This window comes from Lycium barbarum, chromosome 9 (assembly GCF_019175385.1).
Source record: "Lycium barbarum isolate Lr01 chromosome 9, ASM1917538v2, whole genome shotgun sequence".
Taxonomy (NCBI): Eukaryota; Viridiplantae; Streptophyta; class Magnoliopsida; order Solanales; family Solanaceae; genus Lycium; species Lycium barbarum.
In genome coordinates, this window is record NC_083345.1 from 113,523,688 (window position 1) to 113,543,387 (window position 19,700).

The following is a 19,700-nucleotide window of genomic DNA, read 5'->3' on the forward strand; positions in this document are numbered from 1 at the left end:
GATTTTCAAATAAAAACCCGAAAAAACATGGCCAAACAGGTCCTTAGTACTCGACCTGAATAGTTTAGGGAGGTTTTGAGGTATTAACTCAAAAGGGATGGAGAGAGTATTAATTATATATGCATTGGATAAGCAAAAACAAAAAAATTGAGAGTATTTTCCTTTTAATAAGTTCTACCCAATATAAATTTAACTTTTTCTTTATAAAGGTTCCATCTTTATGATGGAGGAGTTAGACACAACTTCAACATGTTCATTTCAAAAATGATAATTACACCGAGGAGGATATCGACCTTGATCTCTGGTACATAGCGTAGATTGGTTGAAGCCAATCTAGGGGTAAACTGGTTACTATTAATAGACCAGAGAAAGGTATTCATCTCTCTAGATATATCAACATCAAAAGTTTAAATAAATTTAAATTAATTGAACCAATAAATACAAGATATTAGATTAGTATAAATTTAAAAGATATTTTCACTATTTAATGTATTTCAATTTATGAGATTTTTGTCATTTAGACTATTAATATCAACCTTGTTGAAGTATTGGATAATCGAAGACCAATTTTGGACGTCTAATCGAACAAAAGACAATTGCACCTTTGAGAGGGTCGATTTAGGCTCAAATTATTGGAAAACTAACCCAAATACCCCTCAAATACAAAATAGTTATCCGCCACATGCCCCTTCTAAACTAATTACTCGCCGTACTGCCTCGCCCAAAACTATTTACCCAACGTACCCCTTCACCCAAAACCCTTCCTTCATGATATCATCGTCGTATATTTAGATGTCGTGATGATATACAAATATAATGAGATGGTATTATGGATGATCATGTTCATTTATTCAAAAAGACACATTTTTTTTGAAAAAAACCTCTATGATACCATCATCTTATATAAATATATTGTGATATTATCATGGAAGACTGTTCCAATCCTTCAATGAGACACTCCTCAGGACCATGGGTACCATCGTGGCATATAAATATATTGAGATGGTATCATGGAGGACTAAGAGAAGGACTGAAGCAGTCTTCCATGATACCATCTCAGTATATTTATATACCATATTGATATCATAATTTGAGACATTTCGGGTAAATTGTTTTAATTTTTTCTGGGGGTACGAAAGTAATGGGGGTATGGATGGATAATTATTTTGGTTTGAGAGGGGGCGCATTGTTTCCCCCAAATTATTTGAGTCTATTAGAGCGGCCCGATAACTCTAAATTTGTCTTGATGACAAAGGAGAGAAATCAATATTAGATCTATAATTATAAATAACTTTGTAGCTATAAATATAAATAACTTTGTACATAGAGTAGACACCATGCATCTCAACAAAACAAAACAATTAGTCAATTATGCAGATATTTGCCTGAATAGCTATCCTTCGCTCATGACAAACTTAAATTCTATATCTAATTAAACATCATCATATAAAATTGAAAAAAAGGATATCTATAAAGATATATTGAAATATTTACATACATAATACTATTTAATATAATTCAAGTATTAAACTACTGTTACTTTTTGATGGAGTGGTTTGTTGACTCATGGATGGGTTCTGGCATGCAACATGAAGGGACTTGATATTTTGAAGAGAATTCGAGGGTCTTTTTCTGAACTTGAGTTATTATTAGTTATGTATAAATAATTTCATACTTCATGTAGTCTTGACTCCTGAAAGTAATTCTTGATTCCTTGTATTTCTTATTAAATATCGCCGTGTAACCACTCGTTTATCACTTATTGTGCTAACATTCTTCTATCCTTCTCGTTGTGATATATGGTCATTCTATTTATAAGTCACTCATTTGATATGGTTGGCTTACCGTTTGTCCTCACCCTTTGCGATGTGTTTTTTATATTTCATTCGTTCTTATTGCCTCTTAAGCTGTTGTATTTCTAACATTACAGTTGAATATCTAAGATGAGTTTACACTATCTCTATTAATCTTACGAACAATTACAAAACCATGATGTTTTCCCCCTAATTTTATTAGGAAAGCTAAAGGAGTTACAAAGTAGGCAAATCGAAAATATGGAGGGGGACAAAAATTGAGAATTGAGACTATGCCGATCGAGGTCCATTTTGTACCATAGAGCTTAGCCCATAATCAAGCATTGATCATAATTTCATGACGCAGCCTATTGGGACGATCCCATTTAATTTACAGCTATTTTTTTCAAAAATATCTAACAACTCCTATATATAATTTTTTATGATATAAAACCATCTAAAAATCAGAAGAAGGGAGTTTTGAAATTCGAATATGTAAAGTGAGTTCAAATCAATTGGTATTATTGAAAAAGCTTAAAGACATTAGTAGGAATGAAGATTGATAGTTCAACTTTCAGAAATATTGCTCTTAGTTTCGAACACATACGTCTGAAATTCGAAAATTAAAAGCTTAACTTTAGATGTGTATGTCGGAAGTTTGCCCTTGGCTAGCCAAACTTTCTAACACTTGAAGTTTGAAACTTCCAATACAAACTTCAATTGCATATGTCGGAAGTTTGGCCATAGCAAGTCAAATTTCCGCGCGTATGTCGCAAATTTGCTTGCACAAGAAATATGCCAGACTTTAAGGCTAACTTTGTAACTTCAGATGCAAATTCAATTGCATATGTTGAAAGTTGATTATGAAGTTGCTAAACTTATAAAAAACTAAACAACAAAGCTACAACTTAGATGGGTGTGCCAAAATCGGGTACCCGTGCACTAGCCCCTTATTAGCGGTCTTTTATTTCTAATTTATTTAGACTTTGCACTTACCGAAACTAAATATGACTAGCTTAATTAACTTCTTTTAAAAATAAATATAAATATTTACTACACAAAACAAACTACTTCCTCCATTTCAAAATAAGCAGTGTTTTAAAAGGATATAATCAGCTGGCTAATCATGTTTTCCCCCTAATTTTATTAGGAAAGCTAAAGGAGTTCCAAAGTAGGCACATCGAAATAGGGAGGTGGACAAAAATTAAGAGTTGAGAACATGCCGAGGTCCATTTTGTACCATAGAACTTAGCCCATAATCAAGCATTGATCATAGTTGCATGACGCAGCCTATTGGGATGTTCCCATTTAATTTATAGCCTTTTTTTTCAAAAATATTTAACAACTCCTATGTATAAATTTTTATGGAATAAAACCATCTACAAATCAGAAAAAGCGAATTTTGAAATTCGAATATGTAAAGTGAGTTCAAATTATTTGAATATTATCGAAAAAGCTTGAAAACATTAGTAGGAATGAACAGTGGCGGACCTAGAATTCAATGGTCCTAGGTGCTCATCTTAAAATCAACAAAAAAATATATTGCTTTGTGTAGGGTTTGAACTCCACTCCTGCTTGGCCTTGGCTTAGCCTTAAGCTTTCCACCTTTTAACCAAAGCATCACGATCTTTTATTGCTTCTTGGGTGCTATTTATTGTTTTATATCAAAATTTCAATATTTTTTATATGTCTACATAGAGTATCCGCTTGGGCTAATGGGTGCTCGAGCACCTAAACCTAATACATGGGTCTGCCCCTGGGAATGAAGATTGGTAGTTTAAATTTAAAAAAAAACTACTCTCAGTTTCAAATATATACATTTGAATTAAGACATTAGAAGCTTAACTTTAGATGTGAATATCGGAGTTTGGTCTTGGCAAGCCAAACTTTCAACACTTACAGTTTGAGACTTTCAATACAAATTTCAAACGTATATGTCGGAAGTTTGGCCTTAGCAAGTCAAACTTCTGAGTGCATGTCGCAAGCACAAAAAATATGCCAGACTTTCATGCTAATTGTGTAACTTTGGACACAAATTCAATTACATATGTTGAAACTTGAAAGTTAATTCTAAAATTGCTAAGCTTATAAAAAATTAAACACTGCAGCTACAACTTAAATGGGTGTGCCAAAATCTGGTATATGTGCACTAGCCCCTTTTTAGCTGTCCTTTATTTCTAATTTATTTAGACTTTGTACTATCGAAACTAAATATGACTAGCTTAATTAACTTCTTTTAACAATAAAATATATATATTTACTACACAAAACAAACTACTTCCTCCATTTCAAAATAAGCTTTGTTTCACAAAATCAAGAAAATATTTATTTTTTCTTTTGATTTTACCTTATTATTTAAATAAACGTAATTTCACATGACCGAAAAATCATTAAAGATTCACTTTTTATTCAAGATATTTAATTAAGGATAAATTAGTAAAAATAAATCTAGAAGAAGTGAGTGGTTTTTTTTTTTCTTTTTCTTACAGTGGTGTGCCAAAAAAATACCTTTGAAATGGGGGGAGTAGTATTTATTTAAGTTTATTATTATGATATATTAAAATGACAAAAATTTAAACTCACAAGACATGGTTGGGCACATATTAAGCCACATGTTCCACTTACGTGCTGCTACATAAACCGTCCACGTAAATCTCTCTCTCTCTAACTAACCTTTAAACAGTAAATACACATAGCAGCAGCAGCATCACTACCAAAAAAAAAAAAAAAAAAACCCAGACATTTTCTGTATTCAATTTGCAATTCAGTGGAAAGGTGAACGGATCATGTCACGTTTAATCCAAGCTCGATTGGCTCTCTCCAGATTCTCGTAAGCCATTTTGTGGCCCTAATTTCATATTTTGTACAGAATAGAAGAACAAACTGAAATGCTCGTTTTGTTTTTAATGGTTATGTTTAATTTCCTGCATTGTTGATTGTATCTGTATATTGTGGATTTTGTTAATTTTGAGTTAAGGAACGTATTGCGTGTGAAGAGAGGTTTTAAATCCCAATTTATAATATCAAACAAATGGCCTAAAATATATACCTCGACATTCTGTTGGAGAACAAGGGGAAAATAGAACAATAAATGTTATCTATTTATGGAAAAATACAAATAGGTTTGAGTCGTGCGATGCACTATCCTAAGAAACTATTTCAGCAGGATGAAAGTTTCCTAGGATTAAACAAGTCTTCCTCTATTAGAGGGAGTAGGAACAACAAAATATAAAAAAGAGAGGAACAAGTTGTGAACGAGAGTAGTTATGATGGAACGAGTTGTGAACGAGAGTAGTTATGATGGAACGAGTTGTGAACGAGAGTAGTTATGATGGAACGATAGTTAGGCTAATTCTTGGTATTCAAATGATGAAATCATAATGGGGTATTTATGCTAATTCTTGATATTCAAATGATGAAATCATAATGGGGTAGGTGTAGGAGATGGGTCCACTTTGTTGGGAGCATGACACGTGTCATGACACCTGTCAGTAACCATGACACGTGTCACATTTTGGTTCACCTTTAGGACACTTGTTCTAAATAATGACAAGTGTCAAGAACTTGCCATGTTGGCTAATTAAACATTGATACGTGTCCAAATTAGGGCAAGTGTCACTAACCTTCTGGTTAGCCAATAGTCTTTAGACACTTGTCCACAAGACATGACATTTTGGACAAAGATTCTTTTGAAATATCTAATATTGCTAACATTTATTGTTCTATTTGCCCCTTATCTCTCCAACAATGTAAGAAATTATGACAAACAATGCTTGCTTCCGATACTATTGCTGATACTACCAAATTTTTTAAAGGGAAGTGCACCTCAATGCAAGAAAAGATTTTGGAAAAATGACAATTCGGCTTTCATAATGGAGGTCTCAGGTTCGAAACCCCCTGCCTACGATAGCAGGGAATTTGCCTTCTGGGTCGAGCTCGTCGCACGGGGCTTGCCTAGTGCGGGTTATCTCTTCTGTGTGGTTTGCGAGCTATTGCACAGGAGCTGGGTTTACCCTGTGTGCACCGGCCCGAAAGGGTAGCGGCTGCGGGTTCCCATGTCATTAAAAAAAAAAATGACAATTCAGCTAAGCCCAAGGTGATTTTGCCTAAAGTGGATGATAGAATTGTTGTGGTCATTTCCTAAATAAATCCTATGGCCAATATGAGAGATTGAGTGATAGACTCTGGTGCTACTAGGCACATTTGTGCCAACAAGAAAAGACTTTATATCTTACACCTAGGGTGGAAATTGTTTATCTTGGTGACTCAAGGACAACTCAAGTTCTTAGAAATAAAAAAGTTCTTTTCAAACTCACATCTAGTAAGACTCTAGCATTGAGTGATGTATTGCGTGTTCCTAATATCCAAACAAGTTGGTTTTTGTGGAATTATTAGGAGAAGTTGGGATGAAGGTTCCTTAGGAAGATGATAAGGTCTTGTCAACTAGAAATAGTACTTTTGTGGGCGAGGGATATTATAGCCATGACAATGTTATCAATGAAAACATACCTGCTTTTGCTAATATGGTTGAGCCTTTTTTGTATGGCATGTCAGACTAGGTCCCTAGGACAGTGTCTCATACATAAAGAAAATGCAATCAATTGATTTGATATCTGGTCACTTGATGAATTCACTTAATGAGAGTGGAGTGGGGCCACTTCTATGAGATTTTGGTCAAGTCTCGAGGGCTCTCATGGATAATTAGGCATGCACATGACCTATTCGTGCAAAACCGCGTCGAACAACATAATTGTGGGGGTCACAATGTCGACTGCTAAAATCTTTGACATACAATAGGAATTATTAGGTCATGAAAATATTATATTTCACCAATAATTTTGTAAGTCGTATTTTACCGATCTAAGTTTGGTTCATAGTCCAAAGACTATTGGCTATTTGGGAAGATTAGTGACACTTGTCCTAAGTTGGACAAGTCATACTGTTTTAATTGGCCAAAATGGGAGGTTCTTTACACTTGTCACTATTTAGGACAAGTGTCTAAAAGGTGAACCAAAATGTGACACGTGTCATGGTTAGTGACGACTGTCCCACTTGTCATGTTCTTAGAAAAGTGGGTCCATCTCCTATACCTATAAATACCTCATTATGATTTCATCATTTGAATACCAAGATTTAGCCTAACTATCACTCGCTCATACCTACTCTCTTTCACAACTTGGTGGTTTTGTAATCTACATTTTGTTGTTCCTGCTTCCTCTAATAGAGGAAGGCTTGTTTAATTCTGGGAAACTTTCACACGGTTGAATAGTTTCTTAGAACAGTGCACTGCACGACTAAAGCCCTATTTGTATTTTCTTGTAAATATATAACATTTACTGTTCTAGTTGCTGCTTCTTTTTTCAGTCATGCTTTTTATAATATTTTGCCATGACTTGTTTTTACTGCTTTGAATTGCTTGTTCTTGTGCCGAGGGTCTCCTGGAAACAACCTCTCTACCTCCCGAGGTAAGGGTAAGGTCTGCATATACTCTATCCTCCCCACTTTGTGGGATTTCAATGGATATGTTGTTGTTGTTCTATTTTCCCTTGTTTCTCCAACAGATTGCCCTATAGAGTCTTATTGGTTCTTAAATGCCCTAGTTTTTAACTTGAAAGGAAAAGGCATAATACATAGATAGACACCTTAATTTGGGGGTTAAAGTTGTCAACTGGCAAGTAAACACCCCAACTTTGAGAATGCATATCTAGACACCTCAACTTGGTTTAAGTTAGCCCCGTAAACACGCTCAAAATGCCATGTAACTCACACTAAATTCCATGTAGGATGGGTGTGTTTACGTGGCAACTTAAACCAAGTTGAGGTGTCTAGATGCGCATTCTCAAAGTTACTTGCCAGCTAAGGTGTCTATCTATGTGTATGCCAAAGAAAAAAGAATCCAATCATTCATTATATGCGTAGGTGAAGAGATATTTTTGCTGCGAGATACCACAACACTATTAACAATAAAGAAAACTACCACAATATTAAAGGTGATCTAAATATGGGATGTGTTCTTGAGTTTTCAAGTTTTATTGATAAATAAGCCTAAAACATCTGAAGCAGTTTATTTCTGTTGCACGTGACTAGAATGATCATGGAATTCTAAGGTATCTCAATTCCTCCATATTAGCCACTGATGTTATTCTTGTTTAGATATCTTTAGGTTATCTATACACTCCTACGACCGTGCATTTGGTAAGTTTTCTCTTCTCATTTTTGCTTTATTGCCTAATTCTACTGGGAAACCATTACTTTTTTTGTGGTAAAATTGAGGTATAATTTCAATCATTTGGAGATTTATGTTCTTCTAGTTTGGCTGATTTACAATTTTTTAAACAGGAGTGTTGCATCATCCAGAAATGTGCGGCTTTTGTCAACTGAATCCAATAAAACAGATGAGCCCTTTAAAGTTGAGGAAGCAGAAACAGTAAATACGCCTCCACCACCAACGGAGAAGGTGTTAACGCTTTTAAAGTTTTAGTGGGACTATATCACTGTCAATATGTTGCTGCTTGCACTCATTCATTTGAAGTCTCTTTAAACTTTCACTTCAGTTACTTGTGCTCGGTGGAAATGGATTTGTCGGCTCACATGTGTGCAAAGAAGCTCTGGATCGTGGTCTTACAGTTGCTAGTCTTAGCAGGTATCTAGCTTCACTTTCACGGTCAGTTAGTTATACATGTCTGCTGCACTGTAGCATGAACATCCCCTTAGGAACTGTCTTGTCGGGTACTTCTAGGTTTTGCAGGAATTTGTCCTTTTTTGGGTGCTAACAAAATCCAATATTCTTGACTACATCATCTCAAGTAACGAGTGACCTCCGATTTTTCTTTTATACCTACCATTTGCACCTTCTTGCAGATATGATCATTTCTATTTTGTCTAATCGTGTGAAAGTGCATATCAATCTAAACATCCACATTTACACTCATCTTGTGGAATATGTTTGACTTTAGAGGTCCAAAATTCACCCCTATATAACATTGCTAGTCTCACTACTGTTTTATAGAACTTTCTTTTCAATTTGGTAGATATCCGATTAATATAATATCATCTGCACATAGCATACATCATTAGACTCGATCTTAAATATAGTTAACTAGCTTATCCATAACTAGAGTAAAAAATTAGGCGCTCAATGCAAATCACTAGTGTAACTGATGGGGAAGAGGAACTCCTTTGTATGTCCTATAGCGTATGTGACTGTTCCTTCATACATATACTTTTTGTGAGATTCATATATTGAATATGAATTTCTTTTTTCTCCAGTCGTAGCCGAGACCACTTTTTATATGCTTATTCTCCAGGTCAATAAATACCATGTGTAGATCCTTTCTCCTCTCCCTATAAAGTTCCATTTTTCAGGAACAATACATCATCTGATCAAGCAGGTGTAAATCCAAATTGGTTTCTTTCCTCTAAATCTAAGCACTATCATTATTTACCACGATTTCATTGTATAGCTCATAAGTTTGACGTGATGAAGTTCGCACAACTTTGAATATCTCATTTGTTCTTATATAGTGGAATCAAGGTAGTCTTTCTCCACTTGGTTGACATCCTTCCACTCCTTAGTACAGCATTAGATAGCTTGGTACACCGTACTACTCCAAATCTTAGGGCTTCATTTATATGGAAAAGAGTGTTCACATGTACATAATGACTCTTTACCGATCAACTTGAATTGAAGTTACTTTGTATTGATAAGCTTAACATTACCATTCTCAAAAAAAAAAGAGATTGATAAGCTTAATGAAGGACTGGAACTGGCTGTTGCATTAAAGTTAACTTGTTCTGAACATTCTATGTTAATGGGTTTTCCTCTTGCATGAATTCTCTCTCGTGATGGAGTCTTTTTTCCTTATCCAAAAGAAAACTGAAGAGGAATTATTATCTGACAAAGTGAATGCAGTTTGTTTATAATCATTTAGGGGAAGAGAGTTTGCCTATCAATCCTCTCAATATTAGGCACCATGTTGTTGGTTCTTTTTTCCTTGCGCTTTCTGTTTCCATATGTCAATGCAAAACCATGCATGACAGGAGTTTTTTTTTCCCCCTCTTTTTTAAGTTCCACGTGGATGCCGTCTATATGTAATATAAATGTGCTTAAAATAGTTTTTGGACTTAGTCAAAGGGAGCGGGGCAGTCTAAGTGTTCTATTGTGTCCTCTTATCGTCTATCGTATTCTGAGGTCCCTCTAGGCTATGACCCTTCTCTAGTTGGCATTCTTGTTAGGTTGCCAATCTTGTTGCTCAGATCATTTTTTGGCCTTTTTATAGAACAGGAAGGTCGTCGATACAAGATTCGTGGGCTAACAGTGTGATTTGGCATCAAGGTTGGCTATTTCTCATCGTGCAACTTACTTTTAACTCTTCTTTTGTATGATGCTGATGGGCCTTCTATGCATTTTCTCCTCCTGACAGGAAACCTATTTTCAACTGATTCATGGAAGGATGCACTCAAGGGAGTAACTTCTGTTGTATGTACTGCCTCTAGCCCTGAATTTTACCATAATTGCTAGCTGGAATCTTTAGTGGGTTACAGCAGACTGAAGCAGAAATACTGCTATCTATCTTTTGTTGGTTCTGTTTATCTCCTCCTTTTTGCGGGGGTGGATAATTTGAAAGTTCAGTGGTTGCTGGCAAGATTTTCCTCCTTATTTTAGTAATCCGTCTAAGAAAGTTGTTGGCTGCCACGTTTAAAGGTTTTCCCTTTGCTTAAAAAAATTGGTAATCATGTTTTAGTTTTGCACAAGATGCGTTGTTAATATGTGGTATTTTCTGAAGAATCGTTTTTATGGAAGAAGATGCTAATCTGTGTTAAAAACTGAAGAATATTTTTTGGGTCATTGATGCTGATATAATTCCGCTGACTGTTGCTGATGGATTCTTTTCGTACTGAAACTTCTTCTGAGCTTTGTGCATGATAATAGTAGGAAGAGCTGATTCTCCACGTTATGAAGGGACTATCTGGTTTATCTTTGTTTAATAGGGTGTAAGAAGTTAGATACAGTATGCAAATAGTCAATCAGTCAGATTGGTTGTACCAGAGAGAGAGAGAGAGGGAGAGAGTGTGTCTGTCGCCATGGGGTGTCTGGGATGGTTGGGATCCCTTCACGGAGGTCTTGGGTTCAAGCCCTAATCAGAACTTCGTGCTAGAGAGTCTTACGCATAGTGGCCTACGCGGCGCAAACCCGGATTCGTAGGGCTAGCAGGCTTCGTGTTTCGTAGACTGGCTGGTTAAATAAGAGAGAGAGAGAGAGAGTTTGTTTCTTATGTTGCTTATTGAGCGGAGTGATAGAATAATTGGACTAATTAATGCAGGTGTATAATTGGTGTGAGACTAGACGTTCTCGACTCTACTATCTTATTACCTTCAAAACTGAGAATTTTTGCTATGAATAAAGGAAAGTAAGTTGGATCCCTAGTGGTTTGAAAATGAACAGGGTCATTTATAGAGCTTCACAATATCCAGAAAACAGTTAAATTTACCTGTACTGGTGGATAGCCTTATCTATTTCTTTTCATTCACAGCTTCAATTAAATGGACTTACTGATAAAGTATGTCTTCCCTCCTCTTTAGGTTCTGAGATATTTGTCTATGCTTTTTCCAGTTAAAGTTTCTGATCCAATATAATCTGATTGTCGTGAAGTCTTTCTGAACAGCCACTATGTTCATAGTTTCTTCTTATGTTATTTATATGATAAGTTATGACGACTGGAGGTTTTCTCTCTTAAGCAATGACAAAATATTTTTGCAGATTTCTTGTGTTGGTGGGTTCGGCTCTAACTCACACATGTATAAAATCAATGGGACAGCTAATATAAATGCCATCAGAGCTGCTTCAGAAGAAGGTATTAGCTAGCTATAAAAGTCTACTTAAGCACCTCTTCATATTGGTATGAGAGTAGCTTTGAACTATTTTTTTTTTCTCAACCATGAAAACTATGATTCCTGATTGCCATAAGAGAAGCTTAGTTGTATATGTAGATAACTTCACCTGAATTAGAATGATGTAATGCTATGAAGTCTCTAATTAATTGCTATGGATGGAATCTTGCCTCTTTCTACCAATCAAAGCAGCTTCCACAGTATTAAGATAATTCTCGTTTTTTTTTTTTTCAAATTATGTTTTTCTCTGGCCTTAAATTTGAAGTCTTAGAGATTCCTGTTGAGAACATGATTAAATAAATAAAAGTGTGCTCTCTCTAACAACTTAAGCTCTTAGATGAGATGTTCACATAGTTCAACATGGTATTAGAGCAGGCAGAGGTCCTGGAATTGAGTCGCACCGCCACCATTATCAAAAAGAATTTCCACGTGCTTGAACCATGAAAAAGAATCAGGCTTGCACGTGAGGGGGCGTGTTGAGAATATGATCAAATAAATATAAGTTTACTCTCTCTAACAACTTAAGCTTTAAGTTGAGATGGTCACACAGTTCAACAATTCCTGTTGGGATTCGCATTGGATATTGCTTTTACAGTTGATTGCTTCGTTTTGACCTGGATTTTTAATATTTATTGCTGCCTCAAGAAGGTAAAAGTAGGTTAGTTACCTGTAAGGACCCGATATTGGTAGCATTTGTTAGCGATGTTGAATTGTTGGAAAGGGTCTTTATTATTTTTGAGGAGCACATTTCTCTAAGCAAGCTTGTCAGCTCTTTTATTACAAATCCCAATGGGAGTTGACTATTGATATTCGATGTATGAATTTCTTTTGACAGGTATAGTTGAGGTATGTGGGGGTCTTGTTGATTGTACTTTGTGAGCCCTATCTAAGTAGGAGGAAAGACTATAATAAAGCGCCGAAAACATTTCCATATTCGATAAATAGTTTTTGGGATATATAGTTACCAATTTCAAAAAAAAAAAAAAAAAAAAGTTTTTGGGATATTCAAAAGAACCTAATCTCTTTGGTGCGGTGATTAATAACTACTCCCCGTCTCAATGCCACCCAAAAACAGTAGTGGTGGATATATTGGTGAATGATTTACTCCCTCCGTCCCAATTTAAGTGTCTTACTTTCCTTTTGGTCTGTCCCAAAAAGAGTGCCTCTTTCTATATTTAGTAAGTTTTCCAATCCCAAGGCAAGTTTGAGACCAGAAGATTTAAAAGGCTACACACATCTTTTATTTCAGACCACAAGATTCAAAAGTCTCCCTTTATTTCTTAAACTCCGTGCCCAGTCAAACTAAGACACTTAAATTGGGACGGAGGGAGTAATTTTTTGTAGCATAGTGTATTGGAAGTAAAGTGGTTAGATAACTAATTGGTGCAGCCATAGGATCAACGATCAGCAATTTGTAAAAGAATTGCATCTTCAAGGGCATGATCATTTATTTCATGAGTTCACCTTCCTTCTTCTTCCTAGTGTCCATAGGAGTAGATAACAGTGACCTAACTTACCTTCTGGAGGACCCTTTAGTTTGGACATCTCTTCTACCTTTAAACTTTGAGCCTTAAATATGCGTATTTCACATTTCATTCAAATGGAACTTAATTTCTTTTCTCACTAGTTCCATTTCTTTTGAAGTTTGACTGTAGAGAAGTGGAATTATCTCATGATTATTTTGGCTTTCCTAAGTACCATGATCACGTTCCAATGCTCAAGACATGCAGTTGGAACTGATGCTCTCCCTAGTCTCAACTGAATGTTCGGCACTAAGATGGTATGCGGATGTTCGGCATCATTCCACTAATAATATTATCCTATACAACTTTGATATGCGTTTAGAAATCAAAATTATTTAACCATTCTAACTTTGAAGTTGCATGTTTTTTAAGCCAAACTAGCTTCTCAATCATTACGTATAAATTTTTTAAACTATAACTAAAATAATTTGTAAGTGTATTTACCATCTTACACTTTGGGTAACACCATCATATAAATGGGAAATGAGAAGTACAACAACAAAAAACCCAGTGTAATCCCCACAGCTGGTGTCTGGTAAGGGTATTGTGTTTGCAGACCTTACCCCTATCTTGAGAAGGTAGAGAGGCTGTTTCCAATAGACCCTCGGCTCAAAGAACGGTGAAAAAGAGGCAGTAGCAATAAGTAGAAACAATAACAAGATAATAAGACAACCAAGGCTAGAGAAACAAATGGGACATGAGAAGTACACCTCATTTTTAGAACTTTGGTATTGCTCGTTCCTTCTTCGAATGTGAGTGGCCGTTCTATATGTTTTTATGACAGTGGTGTCCCGTGTGTACCTCGACTATTTATACCAGATACTTGCTACCTTTCATGAGCACAGGTACTGATAACCCTGTCCACCAACAAGGCTTGTGCAGATAGGAAGAAATCACCTAATATTTTTTTGTCTCCATTGGCTTTGAACTTGAGACCTCATGGTTCTCCCCCACTTCATTGACTGCTAGGCCACACCCTTGGGTGCAAGCGGTCATTCAATATTTTCCTAACAAGAACGACAAGAGTATGAAAACGTATTTGTTGGTTGTGGTATGCTATATTGCACAGAGTATATTCCTAGTATATTTCAAGGTAGATTTGGTTCTTACTTTGTGTGGGACAGTGTGGGATGGAGTGTGGGGCATTCATGATAAGTAGTTAATGATTTCTCGAGTGAGATTACAAAGCTTTACTTCTTGGATTTATTCTGTTTGAGCATAAGCTATCCGCTTCCTTGTACTCTTCCTCCTACTAATAACCTTCTTTTGCCATATCATTCAAGTTTTGGCCTGTCTTCGCTTTTAGAGGGTTATAAAATAATCACCTAAACCTTTGAATGGTAAGATTTTTCATCTCCAGTATACCAAACTAATAATAAATAACAATATTTTGAGATCATTTATGCATTAGAAGTTCTTACACATTCCAGGGATATCTTTGCAATGTATGTACTTATGTAAACACTCCAATTACTCTTTTAATGTTATCTTCATCAAATAAACAGTGCATCTCTTCACTAGACTCTTTAACATATATGCACATTTTATCGGTTTGCATTGAAGATCAGATCCTCAGTCTGCATGATGAATGTCTTGCTTAGGCATCAATTTTGGATAAACTACTAAAAACTGTTTTTGCTGAAGAACTACATTATACATTTTTATGTATGAGGACTGCCCTGCTGTATTGGTAGATCTAATATGTTGTGTTCATGCTGGAGTGGTCGATGTAATGTTGTTATAATATATTTTTATTTCTATGTGCAGGAGTTAAAAGATTTGTTTACATCTCCGCTGCAGACTTTGGTGTTGTAAATTACGTATTACAGGGTTATTATGAGGGGAAGGTATAAGCTCAATACTTTTGATTGATGTAGACGAATGACTAATTAAGAATGTGCAAAAGATGTCAACTTCTACTTACAGAGTACTAAAAAGACATTGTGTAGTATGTTGTCCTTGGTGATTCAACTTTTTATGTTTTCGGCGGTCCCAAAGAAATTTCTGCCAGGCATGAGCCAAGAGCTATTGCGAGTCTTGAATGTCAACTCAATTAATTTGTTTTCTTTTGAAAATCTTTCGTGGTTTAATTGAATAATCTGGCGTTCTTCAATTGTTAGGCTCCCTTTTCTGTCGTGCAGAAGACATGTTGAGGTTCAAAATGTTTTTCTCTTGGTTTGACTTGAACAAATGTCTCCAACCAACACTTGTTTAGGATTGTTTTTAATGCACTTCACCTGGTTTAAATCCTTCTTCTCTATCCGTCCTGCTAGTGTAAACATTTTCTCCCCTTCTCGTGTCCCTAGATGTTGGTACAAGCCATCTAGAGCTTCACCTCGGGTTTTATTAATATCCTTCTTAGCTTCCCCCTTAGCTCTCTTTGTATTCTTCAAAGGTTTTTTCCTCTTCTGTTTTTGACAACTTCCTAACACTCTTTTAGCTTTCAATAACTCTTTGTACATTCTCATTCTACCACTAAGGTTCCTGTGGTTGAGGTTCTAGACCTTTACACTCACCTGACGCTTCAGTTACCATTTTCTCAATGCAACCTGACATTTCCTTCCACAGGATGTCTCTGTCTCCCTCTAAGTCCAAAGCTCCCTTCTCCTGTAGTTTTTATTAAAACACAAACTGGTTAGCGCCATTTAATGTCCAACACCTAATTTGCGGTTATTTTCTAGTAGTATCGTTTTCGCCCTATTCTTAAGCTTTTACATCTAAGGTCACTAACCTATGTTGTGTCGTCATCTCTTCTCTTGGAATATCCTTACATTCATTGTGTAAATCTATCACGTCTTCTAGTAAGGATAAAGTCTACTTGACTATGGTTACCGTGAGAATTTCTCTTTTCTAAAATATGTATTAGCTGCCACTAAATCATAAGCTAAAGCGATTTCTAAGATAGCCTTCTCCTCGTCATTCCTAGAACCATAACCATAACCCCGTGACTCGATCTAAACCGTCGCTTTCTTTACCTAAGTGAGCATTTAAATATCTCCCGATAAAGATTTGTTGTTTTCCTGGAATCCCTTGAACCAAGTGTCCATTAATATCATTAACTTTCTCCTTTCCCCAAACAAGTCTTAATGCAACTCGTTTTACCTCTACAATCTTAAGTCCTGGTTCTACAATAATTCCACCCCATTCCTAGTTTTATTTATCCCACAATATCTTAATTTTTAACCCTTGGTACCCATTTCTCTAGCCTTTTGCCCTGTCCATTTACTTTCCTGTAGGCATGCGAATTCCCCATACTAATGACTAAATATTCTATAATAAACACGTAATATCTTAAGGTATTTTACGTAATATTTTGTAATAGTTTCCTTGCTCATGTTTAATGGATCCAGACACATATGATATGCTACTCATGGTCAGATATAGATGTAGTTGGTATCATTTGATTAACTTAGATGTTGTGCTTGTTCTTTGGGTTGGTAATTTCAAACCTCTAAGAAAATGCTTGGGGCAGGTTGATAATTCCTCCAAGGGGTCCTCTGCTGTTTGGAATCATCCATTTCTGAAAAATAATAATTAATAGACACTAGAGCACCAGTTATGTCAATTCCGTCTCCACCCCCCATCTTTAACCCGAAAAGGAAAAAAACAATGTAAGAAGAATTTTCAAATGGACTTCAGGTACCTTAGATGTAAACAATTTTGGAGGACTTGCACGGACAAATTGAATAAATACATATTAGGGTCTAGGGATGTAATAGTGAAGAAATAATTAAATTGGCACATGGTGGTGGAGGTTACTGTTAGGTAGGTTGTGAGGGGATAACATTTTGAAACTTGTGAAAGTGACCTTTTTGTTCTTCTGGCTCATGTCTGTATTATGCATGCAGAGAGCTGCTGAAACTGAGCTGCTAACAAGATATCCATATGGAGGTAAGCTGTTTCGGTTTTCATTGGGTACCTAACCACTTTTGGGTGCGGTCAGTCCACTATGTCTATTTAACTGTGTGACTTGCAGTGCTGTGATAGACAATTTCTTTGTTTCATGTAGGGTGATACGGTTATTTTTCGCAAACTTTTGATAAGTTAATATCTTTTGGTAATTGTCAGCAGATCATAACCATAAGTTCAACTTAATCTTCTGTCCTGTTCTTCACTTACTTCGTCCAAACACTTTCTGGTAGGATAACTCACTGCAGGATCAATGTAACACGCTATTAGAGCTTCTTTAGGGATTTCCCTCTCCGACGATTTAGCTAGTTTCTTGTCATGCCTTTATAGTAAATTACACCGGCCCATTAGAGGCGGCTTATGCAACATGTGTCAGTGAAGGGTTGGAGGAATTATGTGAGGAGCATTTAGATGGATGGAAGACAGTATGCTGAATTGGTGACCTAGGTGGCTCAAATTAGTTTGTTAAAAATTTGAGGATTATTGAGTTTAGCACTTATTCAACCTAGCTCCACAAAACACAGGAGAAAAGAGCAAAAGGGTTGATAGAGAAACAGTATTTGTTAAAGATGGAAATTTTCCTGGAATGATGGACCTGATGCTTTTCACCTTTATTTTATTGCACAAGATAGTAATTCTTGGAAGATAATTTCTGCTTATGATTGTGTTTTTGTTCTGATGCTTAAGGCAAAGTGTTAGACTCATCTCATGTTCGTAAAAAGCATCTGGCTGTATCATGTCTTTTTCAGGAATAATTCTGAGGCCAGGATTTATCTATGGAACCCGTCGTGTTGGGAGTATGAAGTTACCCCTCGGTGTAGTTGGTTCTCCTCTAGAGATGGTGGGTACAATTTGCTTAATCTTACTCCTTTTCAGGTAGCACGACTAATGCACATACTGCTTCATCATCCTGGAAAATGAACTAAATTTGTACTACTCACGTTGAGTTGCATTTTTTCTTTTTATAATGTACATGCTAGAGAGATTAGTTTTTCGTTTCGTCCAGCAGTCGTTCCTTAATGAAACTGCTTAGGTTATTAAATTGAGCATTGCTCTATTATCCAAAGACGCAAAGCCCCTCAAACCCCGTTGTCCCCTCTGCACAAAATAAATATATAAAATAATAAGTATCATGGAAAAGAAACATGACTCCTTCCTTTGCCTCCTGTCAGATCCATACAATTGAATGGTCGTGCTATATGAATCTTTCATCCCTGCAATATTTTCCTATTTGTGCATTGTGATAGTTTCTCTTGGTATGTTTGTACATTGTTGGTTAAAGGTTCTGTTGGTTACATTTTCAGATTCTGCAACGTGCAAAACCACTGAGTCAAATACCCCTTGTTGGGCCACTGTTTACTCCTCCTGTGAACGTCACTGCGGTAGCTAGAGTTGCAGTCAGAGCGGCAACAGATCCTGTATTCCCTCCTGGTGTGATTGATGTTCATGGAATCTTACGCTACAGCCAGCAAAGATCTGTATAAGGTGAATGATTTCACCTGAAAATAATGATACCAAAGGCGGAATTCGTTTTTAATCCTCAAACACCCACAAGTTCCAATTTTCAAATATATCCCGATGGTAAAGTGTACTTTTTCCGAGATAGAATAGATATGGTTCCATTCAATAAATAAACGGTGCTTCTGGAATCAGTATTTTCTTAAATGTCATTCGTCTGCTTGTGGCTAAATAGGCAGCAGCCTGGCTGTTCTTTTGATTGTAAGAAAATGGACGCACTAAGTATCGGTTTCCATTTTTTCTTCTTACCTTCTCGCTTTAGTTTCAAGCAAAACAGCTCCATCAACTTGTACTGGTGTGAAAGACTAGTTGAATCTGTGCAAGTGGTTTACAAATTTAGAAATGACAATGCATTATTTTAATGTTGACCACGCATAGATGAACAATATGGTACTAGCTTCTGCAGGGTTTTTGAGAATGATCATCTGGTCAAAGGTAGAGGTGCAGTAGCTTTTAGTGAAATGTTCTACTTTTTCGATTATTTGCCTAGGATTGGCTGATGAATGCCTTATAAAGTACAGTATAATATCCCGGACGGGGTGGAATCCAAAGCTTTTGTCTTGACAGGGCGGTGTTCTAACCAGTGGAACCATTTCGTTTCGGAGTTTGTCCACAAGTAGTGTTGAATTGATTATATGTTTAATCAAAGAAAGAGAGATGACCAATTTAAGTCACTTTCATACTGGGGGGGTCTTTGGTTCAAAACCGATCATCAGTACAATTGGCCTATTTTCCTTGACCAAATATACGGAGCTAGGAAGCAGCTAAGTTTATTTTCATCAATGTGCATCTCAGATTTTTAGGCAAGTTGAAATTCCTAGCGTGATTAGTGATTTCATTTCGAGTTTCCATCTTTTAATACTTAATATTTTTTCACTACGGAAAAGGGTCAAATATACCCCTGTACTATTAGAAATATACATTTCTCGTTATACTTTGAGTTCAAATATACCGTTCTCGTTATACTTTGGGTTCAAATATAGCCTTGCGTTATACTATAAGTTCAAATATACCCCTCTTCCGTTAAAATTGTCCATGGTGGACATGAAATATGACGTGACACTGA

The 19,700-nt window shown here is 36.1% G+C and overlaps 1 protein-coding gene across 1 annotated transcript; it reads left to right on the top strand.

The window, feature by feature from the left end:
- The first annotated feature begins 4,440 nt into the window (after nucleotides 1-4,440).
- Nucleotides 4,441-19,002, top strand: LOC132609484 (uncharacterized protein At1g32220, chloroplastic-like). The gene is made up of 10 exons (XM_060323474.1): nucleotides 4,441-4,623; nucleotides 8,133-8,250; nucleotides 8,348-8,436; nucleotides 10,073-10,128; nucleotides 10,217-10,272; nucleotides 11,554-11,647; nucleotides 14,975-15,054; nucleotides 17,056-17,098; nucleotides 17,866-17,957; nucleotides 18,421-19,002. Exons 1-10 carry the CDS (start codon nucleotides 4,580-4,582, stop codon nucleotides 18,598-18,600), a joined length of 852 nt encoding a protein of 283 aa, XP_060179457.1. The 5' UTR covers nucleotides 4,441-4,579; the 3' UTR covers nucleotides 18,601-19,002.
- The last annotated feature ends 698 nt before the right edge of the window (nucleotides 19,003-19,700 follow it).

What these genes read in the sequence shown, in the direction of transcription:
- LOC132609484 (XM_060323474.1), top strand. Translation starts at nt 4,580, where the DNA reads ATGTCACGTTTAATCCAAGCTCGATTGGCTCTCTCCAGATTCTC. An exon ending in TTGGCTCTCTCCAGATTCTC is followed by an intron (nt 4,624 to 8,132) that starts GTAAGCCATTTT and finishes TTTTTTAAACAG; the next exon opens with GAGTGTTGCATCATCCAGAA. An exon ending in TCAAGGGAGTAACTTCTGTT is followed by an intron (nt 10,273 to 11,553) that starts GTATGTACTGCC and finishes ATATTTTTGCAG; the next exon opens with ATTTCTTGTGTTGGTGGGTT.